The sequence below is a fragment of the Vombatus ursinus genome, unplaced genomic scaffold (genome assembly GCF_900497805.2).
Source record: "Vombatus ursinus unplaced genomic scaffold, bare-nosed wombat genome assembly UNPS02014778.1, whole genome shotgun sequence".
Classification (NCBI taxonomy): Eukaryota; Metazoa; Chordata; class Mammalia; order Diprotodontia; family Vombatidae; genus Vombatus; species Vombatus ursinus.
In genome coordinates, this window is record NW_020954556.1 from 21,431,800 (window position 1) to 21,450,391 (window position 18,592).

General features: G+C 38.8%; 2 protein-coding genes across 6 annotated transcripts in view; one reads left to right on the forward strand and one right to left on the reverse strand.

Annotated features, from left to right (window-relative positions):
- The window catches only part of APLF (aprataxin and PNKP like factor), a 66,032-nt gene extending 65,169 nt beyond the window's left edge, over positions 1–863 (reverse strand). The window contains exon 1 of one of the 2 annotated variants that reach the window (XM_027865600.1): positions 768–863. In XM_027865600.1, the coding sequence (XP_027721401.1) occupies positions 768–863 (96 nt within the window). Of the gene's footprint in view, positions 1–619; positions 663–767 lie in introns of those variants that run through there. The other variant, XM_027865602.1, reaches the window with a different exon arrangement.
- A 397-nt stretch (positions 864–1,260) lies between these two features.
- On the forward strand, positions 1,261–13,379 carry FBXO48 (F-box protein 48). 4 transcript variants are annotated; one of them, XM_027865003.1, is made up of 5 exons: positions 1,261–1,367; positions 4,873–5,214; positions 7,754–8,544; positions 9,835–9,978; positions 12,992–13,379. In XM_027865003.1, the coding sequence occupies exons 2-3, from the start codon at positions 4,909–4,911 to the stop codon at positions 7,913–7,915; spliced, it is 468 nt and encodes a 155-aa protein (XP_027720804.1). In that variant the 5' UTR covers positions 1,261–1,367; positions 4,873–4,908; the 3' UTR covers positions 7,916–8,544; positions 9,835–9,978; positions 12,992–13,379. The 4 variants fall into 4 exon arrangements, with proteins under 4 accessions (XP_027720804.1, XP_027720807.1, XP_027720805.1 ...); XM_027865006.1 differs by having other exon boundaries at positions 4,889–5,214; XM_027865004.1 differs by lacking the exon at positions 1,261–1,367 and adding an exon at positions 1,376–1,462.
- Positions 13,380–18,592: the final 5,213 nt, after the last annotated feature.

Sequence of the window (18,592 nt, forward strand, 5' to 3'; positions counted from 1 at the left end):
TAGATATGTAAGAGGGTAAGTTTCCAATAAATCAAATGAAAGATAAAGAGCATAATTTACTTATTTCTTTTATAAGTTCCAATAACTAGCACATAGACATAGATATCTTTAAATTGATCTTCACAACAACCTTGTGAGGTATTATTATGCCTATTTTACAGATAAGGAAACTGAGGCAAACAGGTTCCGTGACCTGCAGAGGGTCACACAGCTAATAAGCATCTCTGGCAGGATTTCAACCCAGGTCTTTCGGACTCCAAGTTCAGCGCTCCATATATACTGCCACCTAGGTACTATAAAAGTAAAGGTGCTGCTGGAGCAAAGAGCCGATGTACACCCCATTTATCGGGAGAACGCTTCAATTAGGGCTTGGTGTGTTGTTTTGTTGATTGTCTGAACTTAAAAAACAGAGAAAATGGTAATGGTGCAGATTAGAATTAAAAGTGTATGGTGAATGGGGGGGAGGGTGGCCCACTGATAAAACATTTACTGGCGCACCACTTTATCGAGGATACAAAGCGACGAAGCCAAGGTTAAAATTAAAAACAAAAAGTGAAAACGGCAATGCACACTTAGGAGTCCCTCTGGGGTCTGCAAAACACTTTGCTCACAAACGCACCATCGCCCCCATTTGGCGACAGTTTCTGGGCCGTTTAAAGGGATCGCTGGGCTGGCGGGGCAGCACACGCCCACCCCCGGTCCTCTGCGGCCGGCGCGCCTGGACCCGAAGAGCCGGGGCGCACCCGGGGGGCCGCTCGCACACTTACACCCAGCAGCGGCCCGCGGCCGATCACCGTCTCCCCGGGCGGCAAGGCCACCCGCGGGCCGCCAAGCGCCGGCGCGAGCTCGAATCCCCCGGCCATGACGAGAGCAGCTTCGGCCGGAGCCCGGCCTCGCACCGCGGAGCCTCACCGGCCCGGGGACCGAGGGACGCGGAAAAAGCTGCTTCTGCCTTCCCGGGGTACTCCCGAGCTCGGCGGAAACCAAGAGGCCCAGACACGGGACACCGCCTCCTGGCCCCGCCCCGTGACGCGCGGGGATTCCCCTCATAAACCATTCCGAAGGTTTGAAAGCCCCCTACGTGTCCCTCCCCATCGCGGCTTCCCAGCGGCTCTGGTTCTTGTAGTCTTTAGCCCTCCTGCCTTCCCTTCACAGTTTCGTCTAATCCGGACTCTATAAACTACCCTTCGCAGCAGGCGCTGTGCGGCTCGCTTTTGCGCCTGCGCAGGAAGGAGCAGTTTGCTGACGAAGTGGGCGGGGCGTAGAGCCAGCTGGAACCATGGGGTTGGATTCGAATTCCGGAGAATTTAAACGGCCTTTAGAGTTGTAGGGAGTGGGGCGTGTAACGGCCGCCCAAGCCCCAGCAGGTAGGGGACCCGGACTTCCCGGCAGCCCACGCGCCCCCCATTGCCGGCAAATACAGGGAGCCTGACGCGCGGTTACCAACCTTCAGTGACAGTTGGTGGGGACCGTTGTTGTTTTTGTCATTGTCAAACTACCCAGTTATAAGGAGGCTGGGGGGGGGGGACCGAGGAGCAGGCGTGTGTGTCCCCACTCCTCAAGCCTGAGGGTGGGACGCTTCCCAGGGCTCGTGCCCTCTCCCTCCTGGGGCTGTCACCCCCAGCCCAGGACTGCACCCACTGCTGGGAGGTAACTTTATCGTGTTTGTGTTTTCATTGTGGCATCTTAAAGCTTACAAAGTGCTTTGTCTCACAACTCTGTGAAGTAGGTAGTGCAGGTATTATACCTGTCTTACAGGTGAGGAGCTCAAAAGAAACTCAGAGCAGTTCAAGTGGATTTCCAATACCTAGGAGAGGACAGACCTAGGACACTTAGTAGCTTTCAGTGACAAGGGAAATTTGTCAAAGTTCCCTTTGCAATCTTAAAAAAAAAAGTATATGGAGAAATCAGAGGTTGCTGGGGATCATTTTTTTAATTAATATATTAGCATTTATTAAGCGCCTACTATCTGCCAAGCACGGGGATGCAAAGAATGGCAAAAGACAAGTCCCTGCTCTCCAAGAGCTCACAGTCCAATGGGAGAGAAAACGTGAAAACAACATATGTACAAACCAAGATATACGCAGAGTAAACAGGAGGTAGTATCAGAGGGAAGGCGCTAGAGGACTGGGAACTGCTTCTTGCAGAAGGTGAAGCTTTAGCTGAGACCTGAAGGAATTCGGCGAAGCCAATAGAGGAGATGGGGAGAGAAATCGGTCCAGGAATAGGAGTGTCTTGTGGGAGGATCAACAACTGGTTTTAGAAGTCATGCCTTAGGAACTTAGTGAAGGTATCCTCACCTTCCTGCTGCTAGTAGATGTCTGAAAGACCTACAAGTCTTTCCATAATTAGAGGTGGAAGAATGTAAAGGCTTAAATGGTTTAAAATGTAAGCAAATGCCCTCTTGGAGTGGTAAGCCTGACTTAAAAACTCGAAGTTTTAGGATTTTGGGACTCTGAAAGAAGGTTTTTATAGAGAAGAGACAGTTACAGGACATTTGAGGGTCCCTGGTACTAAAAGGTAAACCTTCACAATTTTGCCCTGAGGACCACATTCAGATAAAGAAGGATTCTATTTTATTTTCACCATCATAACCTCAGCTCAAGATTGACTCAAAAGAAGGAAATTATTTAACTATTAGAGTACAAAAATAAACAAATAGAATGGTAGGAACTGTAGTTTGGGGAAAGCCCAACACAGAAACCTAGTTCAGAAGAGCAATATTTTGGAGGAAGAGAGTAATTTGTTACCAACAAAACATTTAAATAGACATTTAAAAGAGACCATGTATAAAACCATGTATTTTAAGTTATTTACAATTTTTTATGTTTATGTTACTGATACTCAAATGGATCTAAGTTCTTATCAATTTGTGAGTTCCCTCCAGTGATACCTATCAAACACTATTCATGCCTGCCCATTTTGAGCAAATCTTTTTTCATGTCCTCTCATAATTTCACCATAGGGGGTTCATACAATGTTGATAGAGGCCACCTTAATTTCTCCTAACATTGTGTACCAGTAGAACACTCTGGATGTCCACCTGTCAGAAACCATAACATTTACATTAGCAAAATAACAAAAAATCTTGTTTGTTTTTCTGTCAGCTTCTTGTCTCCTTCTGGGTGTTTTCCAGATTTTGTTATTATTTTCATTTTTAAAACAGCAAATCTAGGAAGTGATCTCATGCTTACTTTTTTAAAACTTTTCATCCTAATGATAGTTTTTAAAAGAACATGGAGACCTTTGTAATATAGATGAAAAACTAAATATATTAAACATAAGTAGTATTTTAAACATATTTATGTATAAAAATAGGGCACTTCAAATTGGTATCTGTCATTGAGTTGGTCTATAGGGGAGGGGGATATAAAGAGCTCTATCTTTCATCCCTGTTCTTGCCTTGTCCCCCTAGGGATCACAGTCAGCTAAGATTTCAGGTAAGTATAGGTATACTACAATGAAAATGATAGGTACATATGGAAACTAATCTTTGACATCATTAGCTCAATAGTCTAACATAGTTATTTGTGGGGGGAAAATAGTCATATAACTCAGTGTTTCTTCCTATCTTTGCAATTAAAGGTGCTGGCTGGATGGCTCCAGGAATTATTTCCAAAGCACAAATTATACCACTAAACTGTGTAGTTTAGACTTCATGCTTTTATTACTTTAATCTTAACTCCTTAGCAATTTCAGATGGTTTTAGACAGCCAGAGTGCGGGGCCTGGAGTCAGGAAGAAGTCAGTTCAAATGCAATCTCAGATTCTTACAAGCTATGTGACCCTCCACAGGTCATTTTACTAATATCAGGCTCAGTTTCCTCATCTATAAAATGGGGATAGTAGATAATAGCACTTATCTCCCAGGGTTGTTGTGAGGATCAAATGAGATTATAATTGTAAAGCACTTTACGATGCCTGGCACATTAATAAGTGCTGCATATAAATTTTATTTATTATATGTTTATATTTTGTTTATATTGATATATTTATATTTTATTTATAATAATATTTATTATTATTGTTATTGTTACTGTAGTGCCAAAATGAACTATTAGTAGTAGTTACATTTTGAGTTTTTCTCCCAACAGTCCTGTAAGTTAGTATAAGAATTATTATCTCCATTTTGGAGGTGAGGAAACTAAGGTTCAGAGTTTATGAATAAAATAACACAAATCACAAAAGGAGTAAGTTGAAGAGTGACTCCAAGTCCAGTGTTCTTTCTACTACTGTGAATGCTTTTAGAAACTATATAGCTAAAAAGAAAAACACCAAAAAACAAAACAAGCTAACTTTTTTTTTTTGCACAAACTACCTAGTAGGCCTGTTCACAAATTGACAACTAAGAGATTAATGGCATAGTATTTTTAGTCATGGTCAGTTCTGGTAGACATCAAGTATCCTAATTTTATAAGAGTTTAAGGAATTGATTTTCACATATTTAGTAACACATGAGCAACAAGCCGGGGTTAAAACATTATAAACTAAAACATAGATTCTGCCTTTTGGAAGAACATTCTTACATCATTTCAGATTAGTGTAATACATGAGAAAAAGAGTTGGACTTGAAGTCAGTGGATTTAAAGCCACTCCACCACTTAATAGCTATGTAGCTTTGGACAAGTCATTCGATTTCTGTGAACTCTTGTCTCATCCATAAAATGGAGATAATAATTTTTACACTAACTACCTTGAAAGGTCCCCATGAGGCTCAAATGCTTAACATTTGCTATTCCTACACTTTTACAGATATGGGGGGATAGCTTCTTTAAGGAAAAGTGATTCTTGAATAGAATAAAATGATAAAGTATAAGTAGAATCTGTAGTGTGTTCTGAGGAAAGAAAAAGAATGTGTTATACTGTGTTTTAGGTCACATATGAAACAGATTTACCAAAACATCAAATTATGCAGAAAATCTCCAAGAGAAATAGTAATTCACCTACTGCTGGTAAAGAACTGAACTCTGTTTGTCCTGATAAGAAGAAGAAAGAAAATAAAGACAATTTTGTTGAAATATTACCTCCAGAAGTCACTTTTAAAATTTTTAGCCAACTCGACATTCAGAGTTTATGCCGGGCTGCAACAACATGTAAGAGTTGGAATCAAGAAATCAAGAATTGTGACTACTTATGGAAACACCACTGTTTGACTGTCAGAGCTATATGTCAAAAAGAAATAGATGGCGATCGAGGAAATGGATATTCATGGAGGGTGAGTTTAAACATTGAAAATGACTGTGTTATAAGCAGTGCCTATACCTACAACAACAACAAAAAAAAAAAGGTAACATCCTAAAAATTCGCTAATTCCACATATTTATACATTGTAAAACTCAAAACCACTTCCTACTACTTATCCATCATAATCTCTAATAAACTATCCTTATATCAATATCCTTATAACACCATGTATGTATCCATATGTGTGATACATATGCCAACATAGTCATAGAGAGTTTGAGGGAAGCCTTAACCCTCGGAGTTACGACATTTCAGAGTTGGAAAGGGCCTTGACAGCCATCTGTTTCAACCAGTACCTGAAAAAAGAATCCCCTCTGCAGCCATGACAACCAAAGAATTGCCTGGCCTTTGCTACAAGGCCTCTAGTGAGGGAGAACACACTGCTTTCTCCAGAAGCATACCATTGTATTTGTGATATAGCCTTCATGTCCTTTCCAGCTCTAGATCCAGGATCCAATGAAGAGTTTTTAAGCTTTTCTTTACATCAAGCCTGAATTTGCTTCTTTGTTCCTTTTATCCATTGTTCTAATTCTGCCTTTTGGGACCATCCAAAACAACTCCTCTTCCATATGATAGCCCTTCAAATGCTTGAAGACAACTAACATATTCCCTTTAACACTCCTCTAAACTAAGCAGACTCATTTCCCTCATTTCCTTCAACCATCCTCATATGGCATGAATCTGAGGCCTTTCACTATCATGGTTACTCTGCTATGGACACTTCAGTTTCTCAAACTGTGGTGCCCCAAACTTACCAAGACAGAGTGTAAGTGCCTTTCTTAGTATGTGTAGGAACACATTATTTTTTAATGCTACATGTCAAAAAGAGATAGAGTGGTCAAGGAAATGGATATTCATGAAGGGTGAGTTTTTATTCTGAACTTAACAAACATTGAATAAAATAGGCATTTCCATATTTGCATATATATATAAGAACAGAATAAAAGGATTTTACACAAAATTGCAAATCTCCATTAATTGCAAATTGCTTTTCTTTTTAAGTGTATAAGTTTAATCTATAGCTTTCAAAGGTATACTGCTTGTCTTTGCTTCTTTCTGCTCTTCCTTCTTTTCCCTGCGTTTTTTTAAAAGATATCTCATCGACTCTCATGTCTTTTGTCCTATCCCTATTCCATCTCAACCTCCCCACCCCCTTGGAAAAAAAAGAAAAAGAGAAGGTCCTTGTAACAAATAGCAGAGTCAAGCAAAACAAATTCCTATATTAGTGTGTCTGAAAATTTATGTCCTATACTGCATCTTAAATCTCTCATTTTTCTTTCAAGAGATGAATAGCATATTTCATCATCACTGCTCTTCATTGATCAGAGACTCGACTGATAGGAAACAACACTTCCAACAGGGAGCAGCAGCAGGAGACACACAAAAGAGAAAATACAATTATAAAGACACAGAAAGAGAGCCACTGGAGGGAAAAGTATAACCCTTCATGATAGAATGCCTGTTATGGACTCTAGAAAGGCACTAAGCCTCCGAATCCAGCAAAGAGCTACACCAAAGGGGAACGTCATGAGAATGCCACAGAGGGAGAAAAGGATTCCCAACAACTAGGATTTGTGAAGTACCCCTTTGCCACATGGTTCCCTAAATGTATCTCACTACTTTTGTACTTTATACTTGAGCCAACCTTCCCCAGCAATTTTATGTGTACAAAGGGAGAGTACACTCTCTTTTCTTGGGGGGGATATCTTTGGGAGAATACACTCTCTTTTCTTGGGGGGATAGGTTTTGTTCCAACTATTTTTACTATATCATCTTAATAAATACCTTTAAAAGCCAATTAAGGTGCTAGTGGTTATCAATTGAAAGTGTACCAGTAGAGGTACATGACTGACAATATTAGAAACTCCAGCTTCTCAGGGCAGATTGTGAGTAGAAGTAGTCAACAGATCCTCTGGGACACTCAACCCCTGAATGAGAGTGCAAGTTGAGGGAGTTGCCCCAGAACATGGGCTGCCCCAAAAGAAAGTAAGGTTAGGCTAATGTGAGTTATTATTCTTCATGAAACTGTGCTAGCTCTTTGTGAGAAATACTTCCTTTTCTTTATGTTCAGTAAACATCCCTTAATAATACATACTAGAATTTTGCTAGAAATCAAACTCGTATACACTGACCTAGTTTGCAGACTCCATTATCTTCAAATGCCCTTTTAAAAACTTTGATGTATTCCCCTTTTCCAGCTAATCCACCATTTTAAACAACACCCAACTTCTCCATGAAAATTTGTTTTGCCCTTGAGAATGGAGGTGACTACTTCTTTTAACCATACTCTGCCCAAGCAACCCTTCTGTTCTTTCTCTGCCCTTATGAATGCACTTTGTAAAATATAAAGTTATTCCTATATTTTACATTTAATATTCTATTGTATATATTCATGTATGTTATATTTTTAGTTTATTATATATATTACTGTATGCCTTCATCCCTTTCCTGAATACCCAGAAAACAAAATATCAACCTGTTTTTAAATGATAATGGCTTACCTTTTTCAGGTAACACTATTGAGGAACTACTGGAAGAGTAAGGTAAAGCATGAATGGCTAAGTGGCAGATACAGCAACATTTGCTCTCCTGTTAGCCTGCCAGAAAAAAATATGTGCCCTATGGATGCAGAAACCTGGGGGGAAATTCTAGAAGCAGAACTTGAAAGATAAACTGAAAAATCCAGAAGAGGTCTCAACTTTCAAGAGTTGAAAGCAAACATTATTATGGTGCAAATACTCTGTACCTTTATTTACTCGCTGTTCATTTGTTTTATTTGTGAACTTTTAAAAGAATATTATATGAAATATAAATCTTTATTTTGCACTTTACTCCTTCCCACCAAAATTTTTATTTGATATTTTTATTGTAAGAATGAGAATTCCAGTGATGCTATTTCTAAAAGACATACTAAACTGCTGAATTGGTTTCGAGATTTGTGTAATATTGGTTTTTATAAAATGCTATATATTATTGTGAAGTAATAGGAATAGGAAAAAGTAGTAGAGTTTGAAGAAGTTGTTTCTAGTATTTTAAATGAAAAGTTCAGTATCTTCAGGAATAGAATTTGTTCAAAACAGAGTACTCTTAAATTGTGTTCTATGATATGCCAAAAAAAAAAAAAAAGAGAGAGAGAGAGAGAGAGAGATTTAAAGAGCTAACAACTATTTGGGAAAATGTCCCTAACATAAGCAAACTTTTCCTTCTCTAACTAGATATGTTTAGATGTTATAACAGCAAATAAATCTGACCAAATAAAGAAAGGATATTAAAGCACTTGGAAGTGTCACACAGCCATAAGGTATTTTAATTATCACGTATTTGTACCTTGAATGTGTTTGTGCCTACATGTGAAATTTTTTTTCCAGTTTTTTTAGACTTTTTTACTTATGTATGCTGGTTTACATTGTATCCTTTATTATATACACTTTCTTTCTTTGTTTTTCATTCCTTCTATTTCAATATTTTTGTAGTATAACTGTCTCATTTTACATATGAGGAAACTGAGGTCCAGAGAGGTGAGTGACTTGACCAAGGTTTGACAGGTAATAAAAGTCAAGGTTGAGATTCCAAAGGAAAGTCAAGAGGGAAAGTGTACGTTAAGAAGATGATTCTTCTTTCCTGACTCCACTCCTGATTCTGGGTTTTTCCAATTTCTCTTCTCTCCCTCCACTTATTAGAATCTAAGTTTCTACAGGGTAAGAACTACCTTTTCCCCCTTGTATTTGTATTTCTAGCACTTATCACAGTGCCTGATGCTTACTAAGTGTTTAATTACCTATCTATAAATCTTTAGTAGGCAGCATAAGTAGCACAATAGATAGAATACTGAACCAGGTATTAGGAGGACCTGAGTTCAAATGCAGCCTCAGAAACTTACTAGCTATGTGACCCTTGGTATGTCACTTAACCGCTACTTCAGTTTCCTCAACTATAAAATGTGGATAGTAATAGCACCTACCTCCCAGGGTTGTTGTGAGGATCAAAGTAAATAATATTTCTAAAATGCTCAGCATAATGCCTGGTTTGTAACAAACCTAATATAAATTGTTATAACAGCAAGATTGGTAAGAAAAAAATTTTTTAAAAAAACCAGATCTCAGTAATGTTTAATATGCACTGTATTGAACATCAAGCAGGTAATTCAATCACCATCTGTCAGACATAAATAGCACTTTGGGGTTTGCAGTATTTTCCTATCCACCCATTCATCCATTCTCTCATGTTATCCTCACAAGAGTCCCATGGCTATATAGGCAAATTGTACAGATAAGGGAGCATGTTACAAGCTAAAGAAACTTGTCCAAAGTTCAAGCAGCAAATTAGTGTATCGAGCTTGGATTTTGAAATGTGGTATTCTCCTTGCTCTATGTTTAGCATGGTCGTGTCAAACTCAAATTGAAGGGAGTCACTTATCTGTACAAAAGGATCCCTGCAAGCCACATATTGACTTGGTTTTAAAATGTAAAATGTATGTTTTATTGCATTTTAGCTTGTTAAACATTTCCCAATTATATTTTAATCTGGATCAGGCAGTACTCAGGTGTATTATGGGTAACCATTTCTTTTCTATCTTTTGGGTCCCTTACAGAATCATAGACTCACAGAAATTGAAGGTTGGAAGGGACCTCCACAGTCATCTCCTGTAACTCAAAACCAAAAGGATGGCTGCTATAATATACCTGGCATCTGATCGTTCAGCCTCCGAGAAGGAGGAACCCACAAACCATCCCTTGTGAGTTAGCCCATTCTACGTTTGAATAGCTCTAAGTGTTTAGAAGTTTTTCTTGCTATCAAGTATAAATTTATCTCCTTACAATCACTACCCATTGCTCCTGGTTCTGTCTTCTTGATACAAACAATCTAATTAGATGGCAGCTAGTTGGGACAGTAAGATAGAGCATTGGACTTGGGTTTAGGAAGTTCTAAATTCAAATCCCACTCCAGGCACTTACTGTGTTACCCTGGTCAGGTCCCTTAACATCTCTGTGCCTCAGTTTTCTTGTAAAATGAGGATAATAATACCTGCCTTCCAGTGTTACAGTGAAGATAAAATGAGATAATATTCATAAAGCACTTTGCAAACCTTATTGCACTATATAAATGCTACTTGTTATTATTTTATTAATAGTTCCTCTTATACATAATAGTCCTTCAAATACTTGAACACATCTATTTTATCTCCCCTAACTCTTCTCCAAGCTAAACATCCACAGTTCCTTCAACCAGTCCCCATGTGACATGGACTGAAGGCCCTTCATCATTCTGGTTGCTGTTCACTGGATACTCTCTAGCAGTGACTGATACAGAGACAGAAGGGAGGCACATCCACTTGAATCAATGCTTATTGAATTTCCTTTTGACCATTAGGTAAACTTCTTTTTATCATATGACCCACAACACATCCCAATCCTGAGCCTGATCCCACTGTATTAACCTGATTTAGAACCAGCTCAGACCATTTGTACTGAAATTTATTGCTACAAAATGTTTTCACACCCTTTCTCTCATCTGATAAACCTTAAAAAGTTTGAGTGAGGAATAAATCAGCATCTGAAAACTGAGTAGTTATTTCCATTTGATTTAGTACATGTTCTTTGAGCACCTACTCTGTATAAGGCACTGTCATTACTGGTATACATAAGGATGAATAAGATCTAAACAGTCTCTGCCCTCAGTGAGCTTACCATTTCCTTACACATATCCCATCCTGTGGTGGACAATTTGTACTAAACTGCCTGCATCATATGATTGCTGACCTCTATTATAATTTCTAATAAAACATTACTCTGTAGGCTTATACCACCAACATATGTATATATGTAAATACACACATTAAAAACAAAACACGTAGAGTTTTATATTTTATCCCCTTTTGTTTTCAGTCTTTCACAACTAACTAATCTCCTTTCTATTCTTTTCAGCATTTCCTAAAATACCATCTTTTATGTAAAATTTTCTTTTACTAGTCTGAAAGGGAGTGACTACCTCCTTTAACTATTTTTATCCAAGTGTTAAACTCCAAGCTGGCCAACTGTTGATTTGTTTTTCCCTTGCAATGTACTTAATAAAAACAATAATAGAGTTTATATTGCACTTTAAGATTTACAAAGCATTTCGTATATAATATCACTTTATCCTCATAACAGCTCTATGAGGTAGGTGCTATTATCCCCATTTTGCAGATGAAGAAATTGAGACCGAGAGAGGTTGTGAGCTGCCCAGGGTCACACAACTAGTAAGTATCTGAGGTAGAATTTGAACTCACATCTTCCTGATTCCAATCCAAGACTCTATTCACTGGTCTGCCATTTATTACACAATATGTTTATATATTTTAGTGTTTCTTTTGTAATATAAGATGGAATTAATCATGTATATATATATATATTATATATATATATAAATGCACACATATATATTGTAGTGTTTCACATTCAAGATTATGTATATTTGCTATATGATCCTCAGTCATTAAGGTCTCATTTCTGAATAGGCTGCAAACAAAATATTGACAAATGCTTTTTCATCACTGGATCTACTGGAAAAATCAAGCGAATACTGAATTGAGTGCAGATTAATAGGAATATTTTTCTCCTTTTAGAATGCCAGAAAACAAGTATGTAAATACACAGATTCTAAAAGATGAACTTGAAAAAACTGAAAAATCACAAAAAGGCCTTCTTTGTGTAAAATTAGGGAATTGGATCAGATAGCCTCTAATTAGAAGGTCCCTTCCAGCTCTGGATCTGATACTATGAACTAAAATTAATAACTTTCAAAAGTTAACAAAGCAAACAGACTCTTAAGGTATAAATGCTATACCATTATTCATTTGCGATTCATCTATTTGGAAGCACTTAGAGGAACACATTTTAAAGAACATTTTAAGACATGTAAAGCTTCATTTTTACTGTGCACTTGAATTCCCCCCTACCCCACTTTGAAGTTTTTGTTGCAGAGTGAAAATTCCAGTAATGTTATTTAAAATCCTATAATGATGAAATGGTTTCAGGATTTGTATTACATTGGTTGGTTTTGATTTATATATTTGTTTGTTTATTCATTTATGTATCTGTTTATTTGGAGGCTAGGCCTCTCTATCTCACCCAGGCTGGAAATATCGCAGCCACTCATGGGCCCAATCACACTACTGATCAGAGGGGAGGTTTGACTTGATCTCTTTCCTGCTTGTGCTGATTTGCCCTTCTTTAGGCAGCCTGATGCCTCCTTATGTTCGATATTTACCATATTGGTACCAGACTTAGTGTGGGCAGGACATCAAATGGTTTCTAGCCCTACTGAAGCTCAGAATTCCTGAGAGTTAGAGATCTAACCAGCCTCAGCTTTCCTCAGCAGTAGGGATTGCAAGTACACACCGCCTCGCCTGCCTATGTTTTGGTTTGGGGTTTGTTTTGTTTTTTAGTATCATGAATTACTGTGAATTAATAGGAGAAAAGAAGGGAGTTTGAATTCATTGGAACTCAAAGCATTTTAAAATTGAAATTCAGTGAAACTGGTCAATGATCATTCAGCATTTCTATGTTCTTCAAAATTCTGTTTAAGAAACAAACCTGTTGGTTTAAAAGAATTCTCACTAAGATTGAAACTTGGCAGAATCATATTTGCAGCACATTGGAATCTGCATTACCTCAATAGCTTAAAATAAACCTGGAGATTTTTGAGAACCTTAGGCCGCAATCACAAATGTAACAGTGTTTATTCTGTCAAATTTACTCCCTGAACAGAGACCTCAGAGCACCATCTAGTGGATTAATGTCAAATAACAAGAGTGATTTTAAGGAGCCGGGAAGTGTTTTCACCAGCTGCTACACTTCAGCCAGTCTGTGACATCACTAATATGGTCACTCCCTCCAGTAATGGAACTGGTGATTTATTAGTACTTGCTCCTGTGACTCCTGGCTGCATGTTCTGCAAATTCCCCACAGGGGATCTACCTCCTGGGCTTTCTTCTCAATTGCATCCTTCAATCAACTGTGTTCTTGTAAAGATGTGATTTGCTGGAGAATATTATTTATAAAAACTTCTCAGTTCACATCCTTCAGTCAACTGAATTATTGTAAAGATATGATCTGCTGGAGAATATCGTTTATTAAAAACCTCCCTGTTCTCAAACCCTCATCAAAGATCAATCAATGCATGTATGTGTAAACCACTCATAAAATTTTGATAGATAGGAAAGTAACTATGTGAAAAAGTAGGTATAGATATTCTCTTAATTGTCTTGGATGAGTGGGTGGTGAATAAAGTCTGTAATTTTTCCCATGCTTTTGGTATCTTTCCCTTTTTCAGATATCTTGAAAACTGATCCCTCAATGCCCTTGAAATTGTGTTTCCTCCAGCACCAACTTCCTCTGCATATATTTGGTTTAGTCCATTTGCTATTTATTGATTTTTTTCCAATGACATTTCTACTTTCTCAAGAAACATACTGAGTATTTTGACATTAAGAATATAAATGTGGGGGCGGAGCCAAGATGGCAGAGTAAAAGCAGTGACTTGCTTAAGCTCTCCCCCAAACCCCTGCAAATACCTATAAAAAATGGCTCTAAACAAATTCTAAAGCAGCAGAACCCACAAAAAGACAGAATGAAACAAATGTCCAGTCCAAGACAGCCTGAATGGTTGATCACCAGGCTAGGAGAGGAGCGCAGTTTGGCGTGGGCGTGCAGGCAGCAGTGACCCTGGAGCAGGCTTCAGAAGATTGAATCACGGGGAGCTGTGGCAGTTTCCAGACTTCTCAACCCAGGAACGCCAAAGATGACTTAGAAGGTCAGTGGGAAAAGTCTGTGACTGCAGTGAGAGAAGGAGCTAGGTCCCAGCCACAAGTCCCCAGCATGCCCTCAGGGCAGCGGCCCTCCTGAGCTCCCTGCCCACAGACGGGGAATCGAGTGACTGATCAGAAGGGGATTGCAGGAAACTCTGCTGGTGCAGGATTCTCTTGCTTTGCCCATGCTTGGATCTAGGTCACAGTTCTGGGTGGTGGACCTAGGGTGAGGAGGAGTGCTGGTCTGGTGGAGCTTATAGTGGCTGTGGAGAGAAAACCCTCCTCACAGTTCCAAGACAGAAAAGAGTGCTCGTAGACCAGAGCACAGGCCAGGAAAGGAGTAAACACCTCGCCCTTGATCATACCACCTTGGAAGAACTGAAAAGTTACAGGTCCCAGGAAGTATTTCTGAACACAGCTGCACAAAACCCCTGAAGCTTGGGACAGTACGTTCTCCACATTGGAAACAGATTTCTACCTTAACAAAGAGTTTATAACTCAAGTAATTGGCCGGGATCATGAGCAAGCAGCGCAAAAAGAGTCAAGACTATATTATCTTACTTTGATGACAAAGAAGATCAAAACATATAACCAGAAGAAGACAACGAAGCCAAAGATCCTACATCCAAAGCCTCCAAGAAAAATATGAATTGGTCCCAGGCCATAGAAGAGCTCAAAAAGGATTTTGAGAAGCAAGTAAGAGAAGCAGAGAAAAAAACTGAGAGTGATGTTAAAGGAGGCCCAAAAAAATACTGAAGAAAATAACACCTTAAAAAATAGCCTAACCCAAATGGCAAAAGAGGTCCAAAAAGCCAATGAGGAAAAGAATGCCCTTGAAAGCAAATTTAGCCAGATGTAAAAGGAAGTCCAAAAGCTTACTGAAGAAAATACTTCCTTAAAAATTAGAATGGAGAAATTGGAAGAGAGGGACAATTTGAGAAACCAAGTCACTGTAACACTAATCAAAAGGAATGAAAAAATAGAAGAGAATGTGAAAAATCTCATTGGAAAAACAACTAACCTGGAAAATAGATCCAGGAGAGAGAACTTAAAAATTATTGGACTATCTGAAAGTCATGATCAAAAAAAGAGCCTAGACATCATCTGTCAAGAAATTATCAAGGAAAACTGCCCTGATATTTTAGAACCAGAGGGCAAAATAGAAATTGAAAGAATACACCGATCACCTCCTCAAAGAGATCCCCAAAGGAAAACTCCTAGGAATGTTGTAGCCAAATTCCAGAATTCCCAGGTCAAGGAGAAGATATTGCAAGCAGCCAGAAGGAAACAATTCAAGTATTGTGGAAACACAATCAGGATAACACAAGATTTAGCAGCTTCTACATTAAGGGTCCGGAGGGCATGGAGTATGATATTCCGGAGGGCAAAGGAATTAGGACTACAACCTAGAATCACCTACCCAGCAAAACTGAGTATAATCCTTCAGGGTAAAAATTGGTCATTCAATGAAATAGAGGACTTTCAAGTATTGCTAAATGCTTGAAATTCAGACCAGAGCTGAATAGAAAATTTGACCTTCAAATACAAGACTCAAGTGAAAGATGGAAGAGGTAAACAGGAAAGAGAAATCATAAGAGACTTATTAGGGTTGAGCTGTTTACATTTCTGCAGGGAAGGATGATATTTGTAACTCGTGAGTCTTTTGTCAGTATTGGGGTAGTGGGAGGGAAAAAATTATATGTATGTATAGATAGATAGAGGACACAGGGTAAGTTGAGGATGAAGGGATATCTGGAAAATAGAGTTAAGGAGTGGGAGAGGATTATACTGGGAGAAGGAGAAAGGGAGAAGTGGAATGAGGTAAAATATCTCACATGAAACAGACAAGAAGGGACTTTTACATTGGAGGGGAGATGGGGGAAGGTGAGAGGGAATGAGTGAATCTTATTCTCATGGGATTTGGCTTAAGGAGGGAATAACATACACAATGGGGTATGGAAATCTATCTTACTCTGCAGGAAGGTGGGGGGGAAGGGACAAGAGAGCAGGGGGTTGATAGAGGGGAAGGCAGATTGAGGGAGGGGAGAATCAGAAGCAAACACTTCTGAGGAGGGACAGGGTCAAAACAGAGAATAGAATAAATGGGGGATAGGATGGGGTGAAGGGAAATATACTTAGTTTTTCACAACAGGACTATAACCTGTATTGAGATGCTTGCCTTTTCGGTGAGGGTGGGTGGGGAGGGAGTGAGGGAGAAAATTTGTAACCCAAAGTTTTAAAAACACTTGTTAAAAATAAAAAAAAAATTTAAAAACCCACAAAAAAAATAAAGAAAAAAAATAAAAAGAAAAAAAATATAAATGTGGCTCTCCCATTTAAAAAAATACAACTCTCTAATGCCTACAAAATCTGAATGTTTTTAAGGTATATTCTTCAAGGTTTATTAATTTAGCTGTCATTCTGTAGCTCAGTAAAGCAATTTATACTGGCCACTATTTATTGGGTATAGGGTACATCTATATAATCAATCTATAAACATCTATTAAGTACCTACTATGTGCCAGGCATTGTGCTAAGGGCTAGGGGTACAAAAACAGGCAAAAGACTGTCCCTGCCCTCAAGGAGCTTACATGGAGGAGACAACATGCAAACAAATATATACAAAGCAAGTTATATATAGGATAAATAGGAAATAACAGAAGACAGACACTAGAATGAGAGGAGTTAGGGAAGGTTTCCTGTAAAAGATGAGACTTTAGCTGGGACCTACAGGAAGCCAGAGAAGCCAAGAGGAGAATCTAAAGAAAAGTGTTCCAGACATGGAAACAGCCAGAGGAAATACCCAGAGTCAAGAGATGGAGTATCTTATTGGTGGATGGGACAGGTAGCCAATGTCACTAAACCAAAGAGTATAAGGCAAGGAGTAAAGTATGAAGAGACTGGAAAGTTAGAAGGGGCTAAATTAGATGGGCTTCAGATGCCAAAAAGAGCTTTTTGTATTTGATCCTGGGGGCCATAGGGAGTCACTAGAATATATTGAGGTAGGATGAAAAGGTAGCATGATCAGCCTTGAATTTTATGGTGTGATCCAGATACTGACCTCATTGATGAAGGAAGGGGAGTGACCTGGGAGTCTATAGACAACAGCTACCAGGATTTTAACTGACTAGCATGAAGCTCAAAGGAAGAGAAGTTATTATGTAAGAACCTTGAAGTCGCAGTGGGGAGCCAGGAGTATTCCAACTCCCCTGCCTTAACCAGTGAGCCTAGGGGAGTGAGTAAAGGTGCAACCAGGGAGCCGATGTTTTCAGGGGAAAGCCAAGTTTCAGTAAGATCTAGTAAAGTGTTATTATTGCTATGAAAATCTGCAGAAATGAAATAATAGATTTGAGGACCCAGTGAAGTGTTAAATGTATTAGAATGGCATAAAGTATTTTTATTAGTTAGTATTTATATCTTAATATGTTTGTGTCTAGGGAGGTATCATGGTAAATGGATAGAGGGATAAACCTGGAGCGAGAGACATGTGGGTGCAAGTCACACCTCTGAAATATATTGGCTATGTGGCACTGCGAAAGCCACTTAACTTTTTCCTGCTCTAGATATCAATTCCCTAGGACTGTACATTACAGAAGAACCACACTAGGTTCTAAGAGTTAAGGTTTTGCCTTATCTTGCCTGGAAGCAGGGTTTCGAGCCACTTCCCAGACATCTGTACATCACATGTCCGGGTCTCGCCTCTTGTCCCCTAGCTGTATAGTCATCCCCCATTAAAATGTAAACTCTTTGAGGGCAGGGATTGTATTGATTACTTATATATGCAGCCCCATCTCTTAACACGGTGTCTGAAGCACAAAAAATGCTTAAGAAAGGCTTCATCAAAGGGGCAGCTAGGTGGCACAGTGGGATAGAGCACCAGCCCTGGATTTAGGAGGACCTGAGTTCAAATCAGGCCCCAGACACATAACACTTACTAGCTGTGTGACCCTGGGCAAGTCACTTAACCCCATTGCTTAACCAAAAAAAAAAAAAAAAAAGGCTTCATCACCATTCCTTATCCCTATGTTTGGAATTAGGACTATATACCACGTGGGCAGATTATTTTTCCTTATTTCATTGGATTGTTTTCTAAAGTGCTTGCTGATTGATTTACATTGCATCTTTTTGTTTATACTATATTCTTTGTTTCTCTCTCATACTCGCACACACACATATACACCATTCTTGCTAATACCATCTTTTTTTTTTCTTAAATCTCTCTTGTCTCCTTATTCATGGACCTTTTTTCTATTGCTATTCTTATTACATTGACATACATATCTAAGATGTAGCTACATCCCTGGAAGGGACAGGCTATGTCTATAACTCAGCCAAAGAAGGGGCATTTAGACATTAGATGAAACACTTTTTAGGCAAGAAGGGAAAGGGCATCCATGATCCTTCAAAAGGCACCATCCCGACCTAATACATAAAACACTAATATAATGTACATACAATATACAATGAAAGCATTTATTATAAATGAGTTACAAGATTACATTTTGAATCTACCACATCATTTCCTAGGTTCTAATGTTCTTATAACATGAAAATTTATAAG

What these genes read in the sequence shown, in the direction of transcription:
- FBXO48 (XM_027865003.1), top strand. Translation starts at nt 4,909, where the DNA reads ATGCAGAAAATCTCCAAGAGAAATAGTAATTCACCTACTGCTGGTAAA. An exon ending in GAAATGGATATTCATGGAGG is followed by an intron (nt 5,215 to 7,753) that starts GTGAGTTTAAAC and finishes TACCTTTTTCAG; the next exon opens with GTAACACTATTGAGGAACTA.